The following is a 23,373-nucleotide window of genomic DNA, read 5'->3' as shown; positions in this document are numbered from 1 at the left end:
CAGCAAGAATGAAAAATAATTTTCCAGTACAATCACTGCTTTAGCTAACATGGAAAAATCCTTCAATTGTAATAGCTTTTTCCTGGAAAGATCCAAATACTCACACTTCCTAAGTCTGCAATCCTATTATGTCACCCTACTCTCCATGTGAGCTCCTCAGGCTAGTTTCAGAAGACAGGGGCTTCAGCAACACCATCATCTTAGAAAGTTCCCACGAATTAAACTCTAACTGTTCTCCTTTCTGTGCTACTGCAATTGTGTCAGAGCCATTTGTCCCAGAGCCTGTGAAACAGATAGCTGATTCATTCATGATAATTTTGATTACTTTTGAGAAGGAAAAAGGGATGAGGGAGAAAGGCTCATAGCACAGTCCTAAGGGCAGGAGTACCAGCACAGCCCAAGAGTGCAGTGTGGTAAATTCATGGACAGAGATTCCAAAATGTAGATTACTGGCAAAATCCACGGACTGTGACATCATGCCCTTGATCACTTACCTACTTTCATCTTTTTCCAGCTCTTGGGTTATGGTTTTCCTTCTTTTTACAGAAGACTTTGGGTAATAAGAGATACAAATGCATCATTTATAGCTGAAAATCTTTCAAATGAAGGGTAGAATAAGACATTTTCTGAACCCATGTTTTTGAAGGGTAGAGAATTTCCTTTTACTCCTTTCAGGGCAATTGGAACACACAACCTTTCGTGATGGCACCTTTGTCATATGGATGTGACATGGCAGGTGTGACCAGACAGGCCTTGAGGCTTTTTGATTTTAAAAAATAACTGATTACAGTCAAGCATGATTACAAAACTCTCTGAACAGTAAAGTTACCATGCAAGCTCTCCCCTGAAAGAGGAGAAATTTATTTGGTGATGCTTTTCAGGGAACCCAGAGCAGCAGCAGTTCAAGAATTGTAATTCTACCACACTACTCCTGGACAACAGTTCCATGGCAGCAGAAAGAAGAAACAGGAATAGAACTTTTTCTTTCAACTGTGAAAGTCTTGGGAAAGTCTGACAGCAACCCAGAGTCCAAACTACTCTGGACTAACCCAGAGATATGTCTGTGTAATTCAAATGAAATTTAAACTGAATTTTTAAATCAAAGGAAAGTAGGAACTTCAAAAAAAGCCTAAACCAACCAAATAAAATAACCAACAACACAACCTAACATGGAAAACCATTTATTTCATCTCTATTGTCTCCATGCAGAGCAGACCAATACAGATGAAGGGGGAAAATGCATAAGAGCAGCTGAAAAAATAGAGCTAGAAAATACAATTCTCTCTGCATTTCCAAAAGTGACAAATGTGGTGGAGTGATGCTCCATCTCCTCCCAAGGCTCTCAATGCTCAGCCCTAGGGCTGACGCAGTAGAAATCTATTGAACCCCTCCCTCCCACAGGACCCATGCTACCTCCTACCAGGGTATCTTCCCAAGAACCACAGACTATCCATGCCTGTGATAGCAGCCAAGAAAAACAGCTCAGAAATTCTTTGTTCAGTGTCATCCACTTCACATTCCTGAACACTGAGTATAAAATCCTGACTGCGGTTTTCAGTCTTGGCAAGGCTCAGTGCTGATGCAACAACGCCAACTCATGGGCACTCACCTGGCAATGCCTCAACTTAAATGCCAGCCTTATTTTGGGAAAGACATCTTGAGAAACAGCAGGCACAACTTTCTGTGCAAGCTTGCTTCCTCCAGAGCTCTGTTACAGGGTCTGCTTAGCTGCAGTCCCTGGGCAGAAGGAACCCCCAAAGCTAGAGCCAGAGGGTTGGCATACTCCCCCAGTCCCTGCAGGCTAACTGGATTAATCATCCTTCCAGGAAAGGAGGAAATGGAAGCTACCTTCAGACCTCACGACAATTGAATGATGGAGAGAGTAGTTGGCACAGGAAGGCAACTTTGTAAAGAGGAATAAACAATTGCACTAAGGCTCCCTCCTCATTGCAGTGAAACTAGTTACTAATGTAAGTCCAGGGAAAGGAAAGCTGAAAAAATTTCAGACAGCAGTTCCTGGGCAGACAGAACTGCAAGCATGAGCTCTCAGCACTCACTGAAAAGTAGGACAGGAGCTGTCATAAAAAAGAACTGTGTCAACAGTTCAGGAATCTCTCAGGGAAGTAATGCCTCTGCTGTGGGCAGTATACCTGCCTTGCTGCTCTGACCCAAATCGCCCTCTCAAGGCACGAGTCCTCTTGGTAAGGCCCCGGGCAGACTGGAGAGCTGTACTGCTTAAAAAAAGCTGTTTTAAGACTGAGCTAAGTTGGTGTAAATCACACTGTGGCACCTGTTTTGTGTTCAGTGACTCTCTTAGTTCAATTAGACCTGTTTTTAAACAAATTTAAGCAAATCAAAGTTAATTTCTGCAGAAGGGATGATCTAGTAATTGTGCGCATCTCCGTGGCAATAAAACATCCCTGTGGAATTATGGCCTGGTCAGCCCTGTGAGCTGGGATGAAGGAAAGCACTAGAAATTTTATTTCTTTTTATTGGTCTCAAATTGCCAAAGGTTTTATCCCAGGCATCACATAACAGAAAACTCCTCTTAAAGCATACATATTTGTCACCCTTTCATATCCCTTTCTCACCTTACTTAAAAATATTTTCACCAGCAGTTTCAACCTTCCCATCTAAAAGCTGTCAGTATTATTTCTTATTCATTCATCCTCAACAGATGAACTCCACTGTGAGGTAAGAACCCCAGAAATAGGCTGCCATCTACAGCATGCTCTTAAATCGTCTACACTGAACAGAGGAAAAGCTAACCAGGAGTTATCAGCTGCTGACCAGGCTGTAGTGTTCAAGCACCTCTGCCATGACAGTCTAGGGGTGCTGTAGCATGCTGGGCAGGTCTAACATGCTACACCTCAAGAAAGCTCTGAAACACCGTTTGGGGCAGATGGTGCGTGAATCAGGTCTCATGAGCAGGCTCAGAGGCATGTTCAACTAATGGTTATAGGAGAGGGAGCTCAGTCACAACAGCTACACGGCTTTCCCTCGAGACATGAGCGAGCTGGTAGTTGGCAACTGAAGAAACATTTACTGATCATTTACCAGATAAACAGCTGGGCTGTGCTGGCTACTGGAGTGGTTAGGGCTGAGGCAAGTAATCTCCAAGCTGAGTCATTTACTTTTAGTGACCTACCCTAAAATGCCTCAAGCTTTTGGCTCAATTTCAATGTAAACAAAATAGACCAAAAGAGCTGGACTGCTGAGGCCAATACTACCTTTAGGAACAAGTGGTGACAATGAACAGCTGGAGATCAAGTTGGAAAGGGTCTCTTCCCCTCTGTCTCATAGCACCATCAACCTCTCATTGGTAGGGGGTTCTGGTTAAAGCTTTGTCATGCCTGTTCTGCCTCCAGCCCTTAAAGTAGTAGGAAAAATCCTTTATCTTCATCAGCTACAGGAATCACCTCTGTTGTTTCCACACAAGAGCTTGGGAGGTGCAGTTCCATCAGAATGAACCAAATGAAACATCATTCACTCACAGTGGAGCAGTTGTTCAGTTTGTTTCTGCCCAGTGTATCTTTTGCTCCGTAAAAACCAACCAAGCAAAAAAAAAGAACAGAAGCCCTCATGTGTGGATTTTAGCAGAACAGAGATAGGAGAGCCAGGGAATGAAGTCTTGCACAACCAGACCTCTCTGTCACCCGCTTCTCATACTAGCAGCCAGATCTGCGTGCACACACGTGGGAAGTAACATTAGTGTTCCTTATTGCTTTGTAAAGCTCAGAGTCACTGTGGTGGCTCTGGGAGGCATCATGAGGTCTGCGCAGAGGTCACTCAGTTGTGAGCGCGAGTAGCACCATGACTGTAATGCCCGTACACAGGAGCAGAATTTGCTGCAGGGAATTCCTGGGAAAGAAACAGCAAAATTAGGAGGAGCCATAAACCAATCCCCATAGGCAGCTGCACAGAGCTCTCCAATGATTTGTTCTTTGTCCTTCCAAATTTACCACGTGGAGAACACAACAGCTGTATGAAGTCACTAACACAGATGAGAAGCCCTTCCCAGCACCCCAAGCAAAGGAGTTGTCTATAAATTGGCATGGACTTATTCCACTCAGCAGCAAGGCCCAACTCCAGGCTTCCAAATCAATTCAAGCTGATTCAGTCATGCACTATTCAGATACATATTCATGTCCTTTCACTCACGAGGAAAGCAGCCTTTATGCAGCATGTGCACAGACATTTTAGGGACCTCACCCAGCTAACAACTACAGTTACAGAAAAAAAAATCAACAATTTTGGCCATTCTTTTAGCACTATCTCAGGTTTATGTTGGATTTAAGTGACTGTGTGCCTCCCACTTCTGCATATTCTACCAACAACCTCTGCCAACACAAGAGGTTACCAACCCAAATTAACATTCCTCCACAAAAAGTTCATACGTCCTCAGAAAGAACTGTGGAGTTGGTTTTTTGAGCACTGTTTCAGTCAAAATTAACTAGGTGAACCAAGGCATCTTATTTAAACTACTAAAGTTACTTGTGTTATTACAATTGAAATAGGAGGGAACATTCAGGAGCAGCTCTGCCAATAGATGTGAGAGGGCCTTTGCTGTGGAACAGCTGGATTTGGACCTGCTACAGCCTTAATTAGACTGCAAGAAACTAAAATAATACATGAGAGAAACCCAAATACATTGGAATATATATACCAGTGCAGAAGAGAGATGTCTGAGGTGGAACACAATGACAGGCTATGAAATGCTAAGTGATAAAGTGAAGAAAATATTATTTTTCTACTCACACAGCAACACAGTGATACCTAATAAACAATCAATATGCAAGAGTGTAAAAACCAAATAATAAGCATCACATAACACAGTGGAGTCAAACTCTGCAAACTGCAGCCAAAAGGAGGTTGCAGAGGTGAGAATTAATGGATAGGGTCAGAAAGGGATGAGAGAAGCATGGAAGGATAGATTCACATGTGGTTATCAGACATACACACCTCTGCGGGGCCCTGGTTCAGACAGTTCCTACACCAGTATGTACTGGAAGCTGAAAACACAAACTGGGAAGTGGTGTCCTTACTGGACATGTTTCCCAGGAACTTGCTCTAGTTGGCCCTGCTGCATACTGTGCCAGCACAATCTCTGGGACTCACCCAGGTGAAAGCTCTCATTTATAGAGGGTCTTAGTAGTCCCACAAATGCAATAGATAGCAAGCAGTCTATTTTGATTCCAGCCTTGTCCATAGGATGTGGAAAGCTGGCATTCATACACTTCCAGAAGAGGCACAGGGAAGGGTTATATCCCTGCCCCCTGGCAGTGCAAATTGCTGCAGAGGAACAGGAGGGAGCACTTACCAAGGATTCTTTTCCTCCAGGAGATCAGGCACAACATTTACCAAGGCAATGTACAGAAATCCTCCAGAAGTGAAAGGGAGGATCCAGGCTACTGTTTCTCCTGCACAAATACAGAAAGCTTCAGTTATTACTGAGATAGAGCCATGGGACACAACACAGAAGGGAAAGAAGATACAGAAGGATGACAAGCACTACCTCCTCCCCCATTTCTACAGAGGTCACAGGGAACCTTACCTGCTCCTTTTGGTGACTGAGCACATATTGCAAAGCAGGCTCCTAGAATTCCCCCCAGAGCTGTGGAAAGCTGCATCTTGGCTGCACTCCAGCGATCAAAGCCAGCCCGAAGTAGGATTGCGAAGTCTCCAACCTAAGAAAACCAAGAGCTGACAGTTAATGAACTTGAATACTAAATTCTCACTTACAAAGGTCATTCACAAGAAGGCCAGTGCTTCAAGACTGTTCTGGTTTTCAATGTTGTCTGTCTCCCCAGAGGGAGCAGCATTCGAGAAGACAAGATGTTAACAGGACCCAGACCTCCTCTAAGTAGATGAAGCACATTGTAATCCCCCTCACAATGGCAGGATACAAAGCCTTCTCACCTCGTGTGGGATTTCATGCAGGAGAATGGCCATTGTGGTTAGGAACCCAACCTGCAGCAGAGAGAAAGTGATTAGGAAACAATCCCACTATTCTTGGATGAATCTCATCAGGTCCCATACACTTACAGGGATCCAGATGGAGCAGCAGATACCACATCAGTGCAAGGTTAACTGGGAGTTTATCATTCTCACAGTCACGATGCTCCAGCTCAGGGCAATGGGGACCCCATAGCCCATCATCAGTGTTGAAGACCAAAGCAAAAATGTAATAAACATCTCTGCCTTGTCTATGTCCCAGTTTCTGAGGTGACCATCCTCATCATGTTATATCTGGACTGTCTTTTGAGTAGATGAGGGTAGATGAGCTAATCCATCCCCTAATGCCAGTACAAATGACTAATATGTCCCAAATTCAAACAAGCTCTGCATCAGAAGATCAGGATATGGTTGGGTTTTACTGTAGCCTGCATTTTCTCAGAAAATTCCAGCAAATAGGAAGGAACTCCTTGCATTTTTTGGCTGTTCTGCATGTTGTATCATACTCGAGACGAGGCCTCTCCATTTCAGTACACAGCTGGGGACAGAACCTTACCTTTTTGCTAACCAGGAAGCTGGCTGCTACTGCCAGGCCGTGTGTGAAGTTATCAATTGTGTTGGCCAGCAGATTGAGGTATCCACTAATCTGCAAAGAGAAAGAAAAACCCCTGATAAAGGAAGAGATGTAAGAAGATAAAAAAGCACACGGCTTAGACATGGGTTATGCAGTCATAATCAGATGGGAAAGGACAGAGCACAATGCTTCTGCTGAAAATCTTGAACTGTCACTGCTTGAGTACAAATTAAATGTAATTTTTGGTTTTAGAGTAAACTAAGTTTTAGGGTAGGCAAGTATTGTCTGAGATTAGAATAACTACTGTGTGCAAATGATGAAGAGCTCTAGAAACAGAAAAAGAAATAAAAAAGAAGAAAGCCAAAAAGCAAGAATATATTTAATTCTAAGTCAAACCAATTTTAGGTAACACTGACTGATTTACACAGGTGACTGGCTTCAAGTATGACTTGATCTTGTTTTCAAGTCATGTACTTTAATATCCAACTGTTAAACATCTCCTCTTCAAAAGCTGGCAAGAACAATGCAACAGAACAAACGCTGCTGGAATTGCTTTCTCTAACTAAATAAATCTTCAAACATTGTACCAGAAAAGTTCATGCTTGTGGGTTTGCTTTCCCTTAACAAAAAAATCAAAAGAGAAGATAGTGATGACAGTCACCAAAAAAAACACCTACTAGAAGGCTGGATAGATGTATCAGCATTTGCATATAAACACATTTCTTAAAAATATAAGCATAAAGCAGCTGTCTTCCTCATAAGTCCATCTACAAGTTAAAATTCCCCATCATCCTAACTAGGGTCATCTCCTGACAAAATCTGCGTATTTGACCTAAAGTCATTTACAAGGGTACCACCCCAGCTCTTTACTCACAGGTTTTTGGGGGGTTGTCTATCATATTTAACAAAAACTACTGCATGTTGGTCCTGAGATACTGCAATTCACTATATGGCACTTCAGTTTAAATTATTATCAAACCAGGTGTTAGCCCATATATCAAGCCATCTCTGGACTGCAAGAACTCCAGATACAGGGCAGTATCCAGTGAGTGGAGACACTTGCCTGGAAACTGTGAAACATTAACCTCTTACTTCACCACAGCATCAGATGCCCAAGTTCAGCTGGACAACCACAAGTGCTGATGGACTTCACCTGCTCTTTTTGGTCTTGTGCTCTTCCCTGTTTCTATCAAGTCTGCCTGGGACATCTTTTTGTCAGTTGTATGCCACAGCTCAGGAGCCTTCTGTCAAACCTCTCTCTCCAAAGCACCACGTTTCTGCAGGGCACTTTTACTGCACTATCTTGGGGCACCTTTGTAGCCTCTAAATTTTTTTAAGTGCACTGACGATTAAATACAAAAACTAAGAATTAAGCAAAGCCTACCCCACTTTTAAGTAATAAGCTAAGTAAGATCTCCACAATGAAGGCAAAAAAGATCCCTGCATGTTTTTATAAGAAAGGAAACCCAAATAAATGCATGCAGGCAGACACAAAAATGCAACAGTTTTACTTCTCATTCTTCATATTCTCATTCCTAGACCGTTAACTATGACTAAAATTCTCCTTTTCATGTTGTGTTTTTACGTGATGGCGTTTCCCCCACAGGATAATAATAATTATTCACAGAAGTTTTACACAAAAATGCTTTCCCATACCACCATATAGAGAAAAAATAGACTTCATGATTAAAACATTATGACTTTTTGTTGTCACTGGCTTGGGCAAAAGCTGTCACTGAAAGAAGCAAAGCTTTGGAGTGCTCAGAAATAAATTGGGTTGATTTGACAGTTATGAGCCTCTGACATTTACATTCTGCAAATCCCTAATAGGATGTTCTCATTGCTCATAAAGAGCACAGCCAGATGAAGTGTTTATGTTCATGCTTCAGAATTAATGTCACTGTGTAATAAAACATACTTCCACAAATCTACCAGGACCCCATGTGCCACAGGGAGAAAGAAAGAATAAGCAAGGCAAAAGTACTGAACACAATGTTTTTACCTGTTGAGGGAATAAAGGCTGCAATGAGGAACAGAACTGGATTATGTTTGCATGTAAAGGAAACCTCCCATCTGCCATTTTCAAGCTAGGACAAATTCTAGCAGCAGCTAAAAAGCAGAAGTTCTAATATATATATGTGGACAACAGTCAGCTCTCTACAACTTACTAATAATTAAGCCCTGAAGGGTGACTTTGTTCATTTAAATAGTATCTTTCCCTTTTTGCTTGCTGAAGAAACAGGGGTTTCTGAGTGAATAGGAGAACCAAAAAAATCTGTCATGCTATGGATTTCACTCTTTCCTTCGCGAGTACCTGCTCTGTTCACTCTCAGCATCACCAGTTCCCTGCACGTGCCCTGCCCAGCACATGTTGCACGGCAGCTCCGTCCCAGCTGCAGCCAGGCACATCAGCGAGGCAGCATGTGGCACCAGTCCCAGTTATGGCTTTCAACAGGGCATCCCTTTGCCTTCCCCTTCTACTGTCATGCTGATTTTTATGGAACTTGCAGAAATCTGATCACCTTTAAGACTCCTATCCTCTCTTGAACTCAAGGAAAATTAATTATGGGTTCAAAAGTTATTGAAAATGAAGGGCAGAACAGATGGACAGACAGATGGAATGACTGCTTATGTTGTTGCCTAAGGAAACAGGCTAACAACGCAGGAGTATCTTGGTAGGTTTGATAATTTCCACCCTACCAGGAAGACTATTAAAATATTCAGATTAAAAGATCAGAAGGTAAAAAGTTAAAACTACATCCATTAAGTTTCTAATTCATGCATATCAACAACCGTCTGTAAAATTGAACAGATGTGTTAGGATTTAAAAGCTGAAGGGCTCTCCATGGTTGCCTACACCTTCCACGTAACACAACTGAAAGAACTTAATTTAATTTATGCACAAATTTCAGTGTTTCTTAAGCTGTCATGTACTCTGTAGAGAGCAGCTTAAACCACAGCTTACAGCTCAAAAGTGACAAAAACATCTGCTATCTATAAGGCCAGTTGGTCCATTGGCAAGTTACCCTCAGTTAGAGAGTTATCTCTAAGTTCTAGTCTACTACTGTTTGCTGTAGCTGTAACTATTCAAATTTAGTCATTCCTCTAACATGGGTATTTGTATGCTCTAAGTTACCCTTGATCTGCCATGACTACAGAGCTAAACTAAAGAAAGCCACTTATTATGTACTGCAAACTTAAAGTATTATTTAATCTCTTTCTGGCTCCTTTGCAAGTTATTAGTAGTATTTTGGATATTTGGAATAGCACTACTGGAAAAAGCCAGATAGCTGTTTCACTACTGCTATACAGAATGAGGAACTCTCACCTCTGCTCTTACATATTATTTCCTACTCACCCATCCTCCTGTCTGTAGCACCATGAGGGAAGAATGTGTTCAGACAATTTCCTACTGTAATCCTCATGTGTTTTTCCAAGGCATTGACTGACTAGAAACTATCCCCATCTTGTAAATATGATCCGAGGTCCTTCTTAATCTATTCCTTATAATTGCATGTATCAAAACCTGTTAAAAATTCAGCACTTTTTTCTGATGAAGTTACTCAATTTAGCTGCTATTGCTGTCTTCATTCAGTCACAATGTGCCATTTATGTAACACAGTACCTGCAAATGTGAAGATATACTGTTTTTATAAATAATAACTTAGAAAAATCATAACCCAAACAGATTTGAGGGGGCCTGCATTAAACTAGTCCCTTTTGATAACACAGAATAACAGATTTTAAATACAGTTAATATTAGCAAAGTTGATTACAATGGGGGAGAAAGTTGTTTTACATACACTTGTCATGACCTTTATTAAACAATTTTATGCCTGAATAAGAGGCAAGAAAAATGTCTGGTTGATAAGAATTTATCTTACATAAAATCGTATCAATTAGCATTAATTACATTATTATTTTATGTATCCCTGAGCAATTGTATCCCTATCTGTGTTTCATTTCTACTTGAAATCAGTAGTCTATAGTTCCTTATATAAACCCTTCCAAAATTAGAGCACAATGTTTCATAACCCAGTAATATTGGTGTCTTCACTACTATCACCTCTAGAAACATCCAGGTGGCACCTTGCAGTTTGTGCAGTGTTCTGTACAAATTACATGAATGTGACAGATGTCAAAAATACTCAGTGACCTCAGCATAACTTTCATGTTCTGTAGGAAGAGTTATAAAGTTACAGCAAAACAGATTTAAAATAGAAAAACTGAAGAGCCTCTGCCTGACCACATATCCAACTTTGGGCTACTTCATGCAAGCACACTTTCTGCCCATAGTTACTCTCATACAATCTTGCACATTTTTATGGGCTTTCAAACTCAAATTGCAGGTCCTCCTTCACCAAAGTGGTTGTTTACTCTCTCTCTTGTAATGTTCATCTAGAAAAGGGTTTTCCACAGTACAAAGATAGTAACAGGGAACAGGAAGTAAAGCTAATGTAAAGGTTATCCACTTCCCCATGGTGCAGGACTCTTCCTCCACCTCCAGTCCTATGAGCCTGCTGATCTCCCTTATCCCAGCACTACAGGCTGCCTGTCTGCATGCCAAGCTGATTCAAGAAGTTAAGTTAGGAGAGAAATAGACTAGGGGGTGGGAGGTGGGTGTGTGGGTGTAGACAAGCAAATTCTTTGCCTGTTTAGCTCCCCGAATAGGCTCACTGTGAGGTCAGATGAGATCCAGTGCAAAGGAAGCGATGGGAAATACAGGTTTGGAGACAGAAGTGGACAAGAAGTCCTTTTTGGCAGCAGGTAAACTGATAATCTGAGAAAGTGAACTTTTAAATTCGACACTGGGTAGCTTCAACACACTTCCTAAAGGTGTCAAAACACTTCCAAAAGGTGCCTTAAAAGGAAAAGTGCAGCTCAGAATTGGTACAATGCAGGCTGTAGAGAACAGAGAAATCATGGTGCAAAAAAAATAAGCAAAAAAGACATATTGACTATAAAATATAGAGTAACAAAACATAAAATTCTGTATTTTGTTTTCAGAATTCAGCCAAAACACACATCATCGGAGTTGTGCCTTTATAATATTGACTTTGCCTCTTCCACATAAGCTGCAGCATAGATTTTCTCTGAGTCTGCTATTCCCTCCCTGCTGTGACCAGGATAAACTTTGACAGAGCAAAATTAAGCACAACTCAAATGCTGAGTTCTCCATTCAAGCACAGTCTTTCCACAGACAATACCTGACTAACAAGTGACGGTAAGTTTGTGGGCCTCTTACCTTGATTCTGTTGTTTTTTGGACCAGACTGGAGAGAGGAGCCATTACACTGAGCTCGTGCTCTTTGGGACTGAGAGGACCCCTTTGGCACGGGGCAGCCACTTCCATTGGGAATCTTTCCAGATGGTGCTTTGGAATCACAATCCTAAATTAGGGGAAACAGACTTGTCAATGATGAATGAGCATGAATCAGGATCAGAAATCCAACCTTCACCCTTAATCCTTTCGTCCTTACAATGTGACTCAGCAGCTTTGACACCCCAGTTTAATAACGACTGCCAGAAATGAGACAGATTCAGAGAGCATTGTGACATCTGCCCTGAAAGATAACAAGAGCTAAGACCTCCCAATCCTCAAGAGAAATAGAAAGAGGAGGAATTGGAGTCACAGCCCCTTGGCATGAGTAAAGTTCCACTAGAAAGATAAAGGACTGAGCCTGTGCCTCCTGTTAGTAGCTGCTGCCCAGAGAAATACAACTCCATCTCAGCAGGAGATGGGGAAAAGAGTCTTGCTCTCCCCACTGCAACAGAACAACTAAGTCTACAGAATTATTCTATAACTGGGATCATCATCTTCCAAACAACAAGATATTTGTCTAGGATTTCAGCCTCTCTTTAATTGAGAAGATGAAGTTCCTTTCGGGCATTAAAGTCTCACCTTGAGTCAAAGTTAACACCTAATTGCTCTTATGTAGTGCCTGACCTGCAGTTTCACCTCTCGAAAGTCATGGCACAGCAAGGACTGAACAGTCTAAAGGAGCTGCAACTAGGAGTTGTGCAGATGTCTGAAGACTAGGTGCTCTCCTCTGTCTTGGAATTACCTTCTGCTACCTCATCTACATCTCCCCTTTGCAGCTGGGTGACTCCTTTTGAACTTAGGATTACCTAGCCAGTTATAAATCCCTTCTACCACACAAAGTCACCCAAACAAACATCTGGTCCAGGACATAACCAAGAAGAAACATCTTCAAGAAGGCTGGCCTTTGTCCTGACTGAGGACCCAGAAAGAAAATGTCACGATGGGTCCATGGAACATGCATTAGCAAGCTGTCACTCCTCAAAGCTTACTTGAGCAAAAGTCTGATTTGCAGAGTGCTCCAGCTCCCAGCCCCCACAGAACAGGAGCTCTCTTTTACACTTACCACATAAAGAACAAAACCAAACCAGAAGTGAGAAATCTCAGTTAAAACCACAAAACAAAAGCCTGAAGATGAAACCTACTCCTACAGACCAGTGGCAAAAAACTCCCAAAGGGAAATTACAAGGTACTCACAGCTACAGGATAATTTCCTGACACTGTCAGATAGGGCCCATGAGGTATTTAGTACAGAGCTTCAAGTATAAGAGCACTCCCTCATCTCAGACTACTAACTTACCACACCAGGATATTCCTCCTCTTTCTCTAGGAAGATCTTCTCTAGCACCAGGAAGGTCAGGAAACCAATGATCACCCAGAGACCCAGAAGCTTCTGCTGCTGAAAGCTCTGCCCTTCTCCTGAAGGACAAAAGAGAACTCTTAATGTCTCTGTTAAATACATAGTTTTTCATGCCTTTCCAAGACAAAAAAATAAACGACAGTGCAAAAACACACTGCGAGCTAGGAGGAGTAAACACATCTCAAAACAGATTAGTTTAACTTGCTCATTCTTGATCTAACAGACATCATCAACTCGAGACACTCAGAGTGAGAGCTACCATCCCTTTTTCCACATCAGCTCAACCCATAATATTTCCTGACAACACTGGGAACTTCCCTGAGCTCCAGAGGCAAGTGAATATTATATCAACAAAAATCCAGCAGCTGTACCTACTCAGCAGCAAGCCCTGACAAGAAATCTGCCATTGGTGGAGTTACAAATTCACCTTCCCCTTTCTACCACACCTCAGTAAGTTATTATGCCCAAAGCTATAAACTTTCTTTTCAATTACAGTCAAGCTTGTGAGATAATAATCCATTCAACCTTACTGCCAGAAATGGAAATTACATTGCAATGGAAGAACAGAACGACTCTGTAACAGGACTTACATGGGTCAAGGAAACCTTTACACTTCAGGACAATCTGGCAGAAGCAAACAAGCTTGAGCAGGAAGACAGAGTAATTTGGGAACCACTGTAGAAAGGGTGAAAAAAAGTACAGGAAGTTCTGCTGACAGTGCTAGATTTGTGATGAAGAAGAGGACTAAAGGCCTGGCAGATTTGAAACCCCAGTACATAGGTGCAAGAAAGTCTGGGAAACCCAGGGCATCATCTTCCCTCTCTCACATTTTCAGCAGAAAAATGACTTATTGGTTTCTCAACAGGTGGGATGCAGCAGCACTTGCCTTCTATGATACGAGTTTGCTGAAGTAGATAGATACAAACATTATAGGTTTCAGCAACCCTGGCTATTTGAGGGATGAAGGAGCTACACTGATACCAAAAGGTCTATACCAGCTTAATGCTTAGTTTGCTGGCAAACACAAGTTTCTGACACCTCCATTTCCTTTTTCTTCCCCTGCCCCACCCTCCAATCTTAATTGTGGCTCTATAGACAATATTCCATGATTTCTCACGGAGCAAAAACTGCAACACATGAGCTCCCATAAAACAAAGCATCCAACAGAGGGGCCCCAGTTAGTGCCAAGAAAGATGTTCTAGGAGTAACACTGTTACAGGGACACATTTGTTAAAAAGGTGCACCTGATCCCCACATAAGACAGTGAACATGTTCATGTACCAGACCACATACACAACAATAACCTCCCATCAGGTTAAAGAAGCATTCCCTTTCCTTACAGAAGGGACAAAGGGAAATCATCAGAGATTTACAGGAGTCCAAGGCATGATAGAAAAAGTCGATAAACAAGAAAACCATTCCAAGTTACTAAACACAAAGAAACCATGGCGAACTGAGGAAGCCTCTAATTTCAAAGTCTTTGGAGGATTGCTGAGTACAAAGATGAAGTATTCCGTGTGTGGTTTTTTATTCTCACATCCTTCCCTAGGCATTTGCTTTTATATATCACTTGAAAAAGGATACCAGCCTAGACCAGTTTTTGGGCTGACCCAGACTGGCTGGTCTTAGGCTTTCAAGGTGGAACAGACTCAAAACAGGCACAGCACAAGCTGCTACCAGGCACATAAGGCTCTCATACCTGTTGTTGCACTGCATGTGTAGGCCCAGGCTTCAGGAAGCAGGTGGAGAAACACATTTCCCAGTAGTCCACCAATTGCAAAACTCAACAACTGCTTCAAACGGTGTGACCCAGCTGAAAAAAAAAACAGAAGAAACAAAATAAAAAACTGATCACTACTCAGCCAGGGACCAAAACATCTCCAGCTGAGATTTTGCACAAAGAAACCCAAACTTGAAGCATCTGCAAAGCAAGCTTTCGAAGGAGAGAGAATAAACCAAATGGAGTGCAAGAAAAAGCCCTTACACCACTTGGCTGGGACAGTAGTGTCTGGGAAGGTCCTGAACCAAGCAGGGTGAGAAACAGTACTCTTTGTACAAGCTCCATCCAGGGCTTATATTTGTCAAAGGTTTCCCTTTCAAATTCACAGGCATGGACTAAAGCACCAAAAACAGACTTTCTATTTTAGAGAACAACATTTCTGTGACAAGGTCCTGTTCACCACTGTGCTGCTGTCACATCCCAGGACAGGTGGCTTCAGAAAGGCCAATGCAGTAGGCAGATTCACCTTCGGAGCGCAGCGCAGCTCCCGTCTCAAGGGGGATCACCAGCAAGGGGAAGACCCCACTCAGCCCCACCATGAAGGAACCGATGAGGGAACAGATCCAAGCATCCAGCCGCTCACTGCTGAACAGGTGTCCCCAAGGCTCTGCCTCCTTGTCACACAGAGAACCAGAACTAGCAGCAACATGACTCCTCGGGAGCTGCTGAGCTTCACAGGCCACGATCAGAAACAAGGAGAGCGTCCCATCAAGCAGGAGATTTTGTTTTGTCATTGCTAAGTGGTCTCAGCCAGGCTGGCCAATCTCTGAAAAGATAAGGGGAAAGAAGTCCTGAAAACATGTTCAACCCTCTGTTCCACCATCCCAGAGGAACAACCAAGCCCTCCCTTCAGTGTCTTAGCACAAGTATGAATACCCATGAGGAACATCTGAAACTCTTCTTGATTTCAACACAGCACTAAAGGACAGAGAGGCTGTTCATCAATGGGTGCATGAAACTGAGACATCTTGGGAAAGCATCAGGCTTTCACTATTTCCCTTCAGATGGGCTGGACAAGGACTCCAAGTACCCTTGTTCTTGCCCTTCAGTGTCCCAAGGCTTCAGTGAAAGGTATTGACCAGAGATGCTACCAGGTAAGTCTTCTCTTTGGCATGGAACAGCACCCTTGTAACAAATTAGGATGCAAGACAGGCAACATAACAGAAGTCTGTAAACCCATGAGTGGTGAAAAGATGGGGAACAGGGTAGATTATTCACCATCTCATCAGACACATGTGCTGACACCCATCCATGCGGAGCCAGTGAGGGTCAGCTTCACAACAAACAAATATGACCCTTTATCAGCAGTTAACTTCTGTGACAGCACTTCTCCAAAAATGATGAAAAATTTTACGTGCACTTATCTAAAGATAGGACAAGTACTAGAAAGACCAATCTATTGATTGTTAATGGTTAAACAGTTCACATCAGACTCAGGAAATTCCCTGATATGAGAGGAGTGGGAGAATGGAAGTGTACTTGAAAAATACCATATCTACTTGTCCTGTTTTTAACCTTTTGTGGAAGGATACTGGATTAGATGGTCTCTTAGTAAAAACCAGCACAGCTGTTAGTAAGAGCTCTGCAGTCAAAAGAAAACTGGAGAATAGGGCATGTTAGAAGAGAAAAATAAAGATAATTAGAGTCATTGACAAAGAGGGAAAGAAAGCAAATGATGTAAAGGCTGAAGTACAAATGGTCCTTGAATCTCCAGAAGTGATATGTGACAAGCAAAAATAATTTGGAAATGAGAGGAAAGGGTGGGTTAGAAAAAGACAGACCTAACAAATGTTCACAAAACAGCTCTTGAGAGGTAATAAGAGCATTCACCCGAAAGCATGTAAGAAATCAGTCTAATCTCTGAAGTATCAGTGACCATCTTTGAAAATATACAGGAGTATGGGAAGGCCACAAGTAGGCTGGAGAAGCATCATGCCTCACCTACCTTTATAAAAGGAAAAAAAAAGGTGGGAGAAGTTACACACCAGTAACTTCAATCCTCTGAAGGACTCTTGATCAAATTAAATGATCAGTTGGTAGTTACCTATAAGATAAGAAATTGATAAAGATATCAAAGCATTAAGTAACAGCCAGATAGAAAGGGACCTGCCATTCTCAAGACAAAATTCAGGATGTTGGAGCCAATCTAAGTCTGTGGATGAAAAGGACAGTGTTGCCCCTTGCCTCCCCTTCTTCACGAAGCATCACCTCTCCATGCTTACACCAGACTCCACCAGTGAACAACATCAGAACAAACAAGCAGGAAAAAAGCTTTTTTAAACTCATGGCCCTTTGCCAATTTCAGTCCATGAACAAAAACACTGCAGGGAGGAAGGCCAAGCTGCAATCAAAAGCAATCAAAAAGAAATTAAGGGACAGGGTGCCATGGCTTCTCTGAAGGAGAACACCAACCTCTAAGCATAGTGACCATGGGCATCAGGAGCAGGGACACAAGCAGGAATCAGTGAGACACTGGCTTGGCTGGTTGAGCAAGGACCACTAATGCTATCACTTTTCTCTTACAACCAAAAAACTAAAATCCCTCAACACATCAAATTCAAACCAGCTTAGTATTTTGGGGCATCTTATTGCAGTGTTTTGATCTGGCTGCAGGAACCCCATACCTACCTGTAACCGACTATCAAACCAATCTCAGTAAAGATCAGTACAAAGCAGTACACTAAAGGCAGGGGAGGCAGGTGTGGAATCAAGTGGAAATGACAGAACAGTAATTCCAACATGCCACAAAGAAAAAGCATACACTGAATGAGAAATTAATTCCAAGCCAGCAGGCTTATGTTGCTACAAAAAGGGTAAAAATCATCCTGGGACATAGTAGTAGTCACACTGTGGGTCTCACACAGGTGAGTCTTTAGCCAACAGACAACGTCCAGCCCCACATATTCTTCCTCATAAAACCCATGCAAAAATCTGAGACACTGCTGTGGAAAGAAACAAAACTAGAGTATAGAGAGCATGACCCGGAAAAACGACCGAAGGACCTGGGTGTGTTTATTCTTAAAAAGATAACAGCAAAGGAACAGAACAGCCTGCATACATTAAGAGTCACAAGAACGGGGGAGAAGTACTCAACGATTCTTCCACATCAGTTCAAATGGTAAACAAGATATAGCCTGAATATAAAGAAACAAATATACATAGTGCCAAAGTGGGGATATACCAAAACAGGTTATCTAGGATGCAGAATCTCCAGCACTATTTTTTTGTTGGAGTTTTTTTGGTTTGGCTTTTTTTTAATTTAGAGAAAAAGAAACAGCTCATGCAGATACCATTTCATTGCAAAGATTAGATCCTTTCTTTGAAGTCCTTCAGGCCTAAACCCCTTCCAACCCTGGAGTGAGCCTGATGGATGTCCTCGTCCTTTATGATAGGATTAGATCTATAAAATGACTAAGAACTTTGTGAGGAACACACCAAAATTAAATCAGAATTTATGCAACTATACATGCCTATGAAGAAGCAACACACACATACAGCTCAGCAATGATGGGAAGCAGCACAAATCTCCTTTGTCACATTGTCACAGCTTTTGAGAATCAATCTGGAAAAGTAAACACTGCAATTGATTCAACAGGTCGATTTCCTGTATTTCATTCTCCACACTCAAAACCCACAAAAGCCCCAAGAGACACCTGAAAGGGTCTTAGAGACTGAGATGCAGTAGCACACAGGACAAAAGTCATGTCCAGGACTCTGAAAAAGGTTTGCATACTTGGCTTCATGTCGCTCTTCCAGCCACAAAAGGGATCAGGTTCCTCAAAAAGGGGATGGTGGTGGAAAACAAATGGGTATAAAGTGTAGAAAACTGATTCCCCTAACTCACATTAGTGTTGGTCAACTTTCTGTGGCCCACAGGTCTTTATTCTGCTGTTACTCACATGAGGAAAAAGCAGCACATTTTTTTACTCCTGTGCTGCCAGACCATCATTACATCACACCTCAAGAATAACCCCATATCTCATGCAATAAATTCCTCATGTTTATAAAACATTTATGAGAAACTCAGTGTATTGTCCAGGACACACCTGAACTTCTCCTTGTGTCCAGCTAACTGCTTAGAGCATATTCCCAGCATTTCTTTATTCTCAACACATCATAACCACTTGCTCAAAAAAAAAAAAAAGCAGCTTTTTATCTCTACAGTCTCTTTGCTTCTCCATCTCATTAGAACATTACCAAAGTCTCTAGATTCAAACATTCTAACTGGTTACCCCTATGGCAAATATATATTTTCTTCCTTTAAGAGGAAGAAAATAAGCAGTGAAGATGTAGTCACAGGAAAAAAAAACTGCTCAAGAGGAAAATAAGACCCTGTCAAAACAGTTGCAAAGGGTGGAGGAAGTCTATATCTACCCTTAATTTTAGACAACAGCATCTGTTTTAGGAACCCAGACAGAGAATGTCTTGAGAAATTTCTAGAGAAAGCACTGCAGGCTCTCAGAGACATCTCTGGTCACAAGGCAGAGGCATAAGCAGGTTTAGAGATGTCTTTTCTCCAGTAGGGTTTATCACATCCTTAAAAACATGCAACTCTGGGAGAAAAATAGCCAGAGGGTCATTTACTTATCAGTTTTGACAATTCTCCATCGGGGATCACAGCTCCCAGCTGTGCTTGATTCACAGCCTATTGACCATGACCACTGGCAGCACTCTCCAGAGCACCACGTGTCTGTGCACTCAGGACTCAGGTCTGCTCAGCTCTTCCTGCAACAGCCTCAGGACTGGAATAACCATTAGGTTTTCCCAGCCCAGAAAAAACAAATGAATGAGAATTTGCCATTTACATGCTCCTGAGCAGGGGCAGAGGAAGCTGCACACCAAGCCAGGAGATCCATAAGGCTCCTAGGGCCTCCCCTATCTCACAGTGCTCACTGAGCACCTCTGTAGCGGGCAGTGACTGAGGAAACATGGACAAAATTAAAATGCCAAGGCAAAAACCTACTGGAAAGAGAAAATGAAACATTGACATGATGACCATGCTTCTATCTATTACTCTCTTCCTAGACATTCTGCCTTCTCAGACCACACAATTTCTTCTCTCCATGCAATTGCTCATTGCCACATAATAACATTTTAGATGTTGTTGAAAGGGAAACAAAAATAAAATAAAAGGCTTTTTTTACCAGTGTTTTCCCTGGAAGCCAGTTGCCTGGTCTTACAGTTGCAAAAGAGTACTGCATGGAATGGAAAAAAGTTATTTTCCAGGGAGGAAGCATAATATTCAGCCAAAAAAACTCTGCATGAGCCACCTCCCTCCATTAGCCCCCGTGGAGAGTTTTGAATTCCTCCTGGAAACTCTGACCTCGGCAGAAGCACAAAAGGTCTCCAGTACTCCCTGAGCACTCCCTTCTCTCTGAATCACTGCCCATCTCTAAGGAATGCACTGCTCTGGTGGGACCCTTCCCTTTTGCCCCATCCCTCTCATAAAAAACCACTCTGCACAGACTCGCATTTCTGCAAATGCCAGCGTGCGCAGCTAAAGGCTGGGAATGCACAGGATTACAAACAATGGGTCGCAGATCAGAACAGATTACAGACCCGGGGCAAAACTACGAGCTGGCAAGTAAGGCATTTGAAACCGACTGACCACTAACGGAGCTTGGGAGACTGCGACTCCTTCCCCATCCCTAGGATGAGAGGGAAGTTTGAGGACCAGGCAATGGCTTTCATTCCCCCTGGACTACCTGGGACGTCTCTCCTCCCAGCCTACTCTCCGTGGCAGCCCGAAGCACAGGCCGGGCAGACCGCCCCGCTCCCGCTGCCCTCGCCCAGCCCGGGCCGGGCTCCGGCCCCGCTCTCACCGCAGGCGATTAACGCGGCGGGCCCGCTCGTGTCACCGTCTGTCACATCGCGGCGGGTGGGACGGACAGCGCGGGTTTTCCATTAGAGGAACGCCGAGCGATGCAAAGCGAGACATGTCTGCCGCGGGGCGAATTAGTAATGAGCGCTGCTCACGCACCTTTCTGGAGCAGCACATTACTTGCCGCCCGGGGTCCCTGTGCCACTGTGGCCGCGCAGACCCGGCCCGTCCCCGCGGCATCGTCTACCGGAGGAGGGACTTCCAAAACTTTGTCGGCTGCGTCCCGCGGGGACTGCGCTCGCAGCCCCCGGCACGCCCGCAGCGGTAGCCGCCCAGCCCCGCTCTCCGGCGAGCTGCGGCAAAGGCGGGCTGCGAGGGCGGACGCGGCCCCGGGAGCCCAGGGGCAGCCGCGGCCCCGGAGCGGGCGGCGGGCAGCCCAGGGTCCCGCCGGCCCGGGGCACGGCTGCCGGCAGCAGCGGCCCCGCCAGGCGCTCCCCGGCACGTCTTTCCCAAAGTTGTCCCTCGCTCGGCCGGGCCGGACCCCTCCAGAGCCGGACTCGGCTGCGCTGCGTGTGGCGCTGCCCGCCCCCGCTCACCCCGTCCCGCCGCCCGTGGCTGAGTTGAGTTGAGCTGCGCTGCCGCACCCGGCCCCGCCGTCCCCCCTCGCACCGCAGCAGCGGCCGGCCGTGGCCCGGCCGCCCCCGCCTGCGCCCCCGGGCCGCCAGCCGCGGTTACCGTGCGCCACCGCCGCCGTGCCCCGGGCCGCCGCTGCCATCCAGCCGCGGCTCGGCGCGGGCCTGCCCCGCCCGGCGGCCCCTCGGCTCCGCCTCCCCCGGCCGGCCACGTCGGTCCCGGCCTCCTCGGCTCCAGCGCCGCCGCCCCGCCGGGCACCCGCCGCTGCCGCGCTGCGCTTCCGGCCGCCGCCGCTGTGTCCGGCCGGGCCGGGGCGGCGGGGCGGGAGCCGGGCCACGGCCACGGCCACGGCCACACGGCGAAACAAAGTCCTGGGAAACGGCCCCTCGCGGCTCGTAGGCGGTGCGGTGTTTGTGCACATCCCCGACGCGGGCTGCGGGGACCCGCGTGCTGTGCGAGAGCCGGACTTCTGGAACATGCTTGCTGAGATTTTTTTTTTCTTTATTTTTTAATCTCCTTAAATGGATTATAAATTCTTTGGGCTACAGATGTGTAGAGACAAGCACAGTGTGAAACCGGGGTTTGCGCAGAATTTCTGGAAGTTGTTAGAGCAGAAGAAAGTGTGGCTGAGGACTGAGCCTCGAAATGCTTTTGAAAGATACAATGATTTTTAAACAAGTTTGCTTCCTCCTAACAGGTTCATTGCAATCTGCACGATAACTTGTGAACCACCAGAGCTCCTTAAGCACTGGTGTCCTGTTAGTGGTGAAGGTTACCCACGGTTCTTGCAGAGATTTGCAGAAACTGCATGTGCTTAGGAAACTAGGTCAGAAGAGAATAAAGATTTACCTTTATACAAGCCAAGCTAGGTTCGACCTGTATTGTTTCCAATACAGACGCTTTCCAAAATGTACTGATGTACCTTTAAGTTCCATCTCTTACCATTTTCCCTGAGACACAGAACTTGATTCTCGTTCCAGATTTCGGAATGAATCCTATTTCCCAAGAAGGCAGTGCTGATGTTGGTGCTTCTCGCTAGGGTTTCACCCGATCTCATTGCATCATACCAATGTCATGCCCTGGAGCAGGAGTTAGGGATTAAGTCAACCGCAGTCGCCTGCAATGGTTTAGCTGCTCCTTCTGCATTCGTGTAACAGCAGCACAGTCCTCCAGGCTACTGTGCTGCAAATGCAGTTAAAGATAAGTTGTATCTTTCTTACTTACAAGTAGAACGTTTATATAGGAAGCTGAATTCTGAAAGCAAACTTAAAAGATAAAGTATTTAGCATTTTGCTCTCAAATTGTACGATTTATAATTTTTGTGTTGCACAGCTGCCTTCCTACTGCTATCCTCAGCCTTCCTGAGCCTTGCTCCAGTGACACAGTTCCCTGTGCTGATGAATCATAGCTGTGATTATCGCAGTAACAACAGGCAACCCCTCAGGTAAACCAAACCACACCAAGAGTTTCAACTGTTGCAAGCAGTAGGGGTACCATGATCTCAGTGAAATGAGTTGGAGTTTGCTTTTGACTCCAGTGGAGTCAATTCACTCCAATCCTTGGAGGAATTCACTCCAAGGCTCTCCGTTTTTATGACATCCTGCTGTAAGTCAACATAGGAAGTATTCTGGATGAAATGTTCGCTCTGTACCCCATGTCATCAGGTGTCAGCTGCTGTGCATCAGATGGAGCTTTTACACCATTGGTGGCTGTGCAGTGAAATTGCTAATGATAGCCTAGAGATCCATACGAAAAAGTCAGGGATCTGGGACCTTCACCTGACTCCCCCAAGCCACAGAATCACTTCAGTATAATTTATCTGAAAATTACTTTTAGATTTCTGTATTCTCTGCTGAATTATTTCCCCAGCTGAGGGTAAAAAAACCCAGATCACATTTCAAGGTAGACTAGCAAAACAGTCACTATATATT

General features: G+C 44.2%; 1 protein-coding gene across 5 annotated transcripts; it reads right to left on the bottom strand.

Annotated features, from left to right (window-relative positions):
- Positions 1-1,167: 1,167 nt before the first annotated feature.
- Positions 1,168-21,699, bottom strand: SLC39A13 (solute carrier family 39 member 13). 5 transcript variants are annotated; one of them, XM_068193667.1, is made up of 12 exons: positions 21,545-21,684; positions 16,934-17,032; positions 16,479-16,587; positions 15,455-15,754; positions 14,908-15,021; positions 13,149-13,267; positions 11,775-11,918; positions 6,512-6,601; positions 5,920-5,970; positions 5,555-5,687; positions 5,321-5,420; positions 1,168-3,861 (listed from the first exon to the last, which is right to left on the bottom strand). In XM_068193667.1, exons 4-12 carry the CDS (start codon positions 15,720-15,722, stop codon positions 3,786-3,788), a joined length of 1,095 nt encoding a protein of 364 aa, XP_068049768.1. In that variant the 5' UTR covers positions 15,723-15,754; positions 16,479-16,587; positions 16,934-17,032; positions 21,545-21,684; the 3' UTR covers positions 1,168-3,785. The 5 variants fall into 5 exon arrangements, with proteins under 5 accessions (XP_068049768.1, XP_068049769.1, XP_068049772.1 ...); XM_068193668.1 differs by lacking the exon at positions 16,479-16,587; XM_068193671.1 differs by lacking the exon at positions 16,934-17,032 and having other exon boundaries at positions 21,545-21,561.
- Between the last annotated feature and the right edge of the window lie 1,674 nt (positions 21,700-23,373).

The sequence above is a fragment of the Anomalospiza imberbis genome, chromosome 6 (genome assembly GCF_031753505.1).
Source record: "Anomalospiza imberbis isolate Cuckoo-Finch-1a 21T00152 chromosome 6, ASM3175350v1, whole genome shotgun sequence".
NCBI lineage: Eukaryota > Metazoa > Chordata > Aves > Passeriformes > Viduidae > Anomalospiza > Anomalospiza imberbis.
Note: the sequence above shows the minus strand (reverse complement) of the source record. Positions and strands in the feature narration are given on the sequence as shown.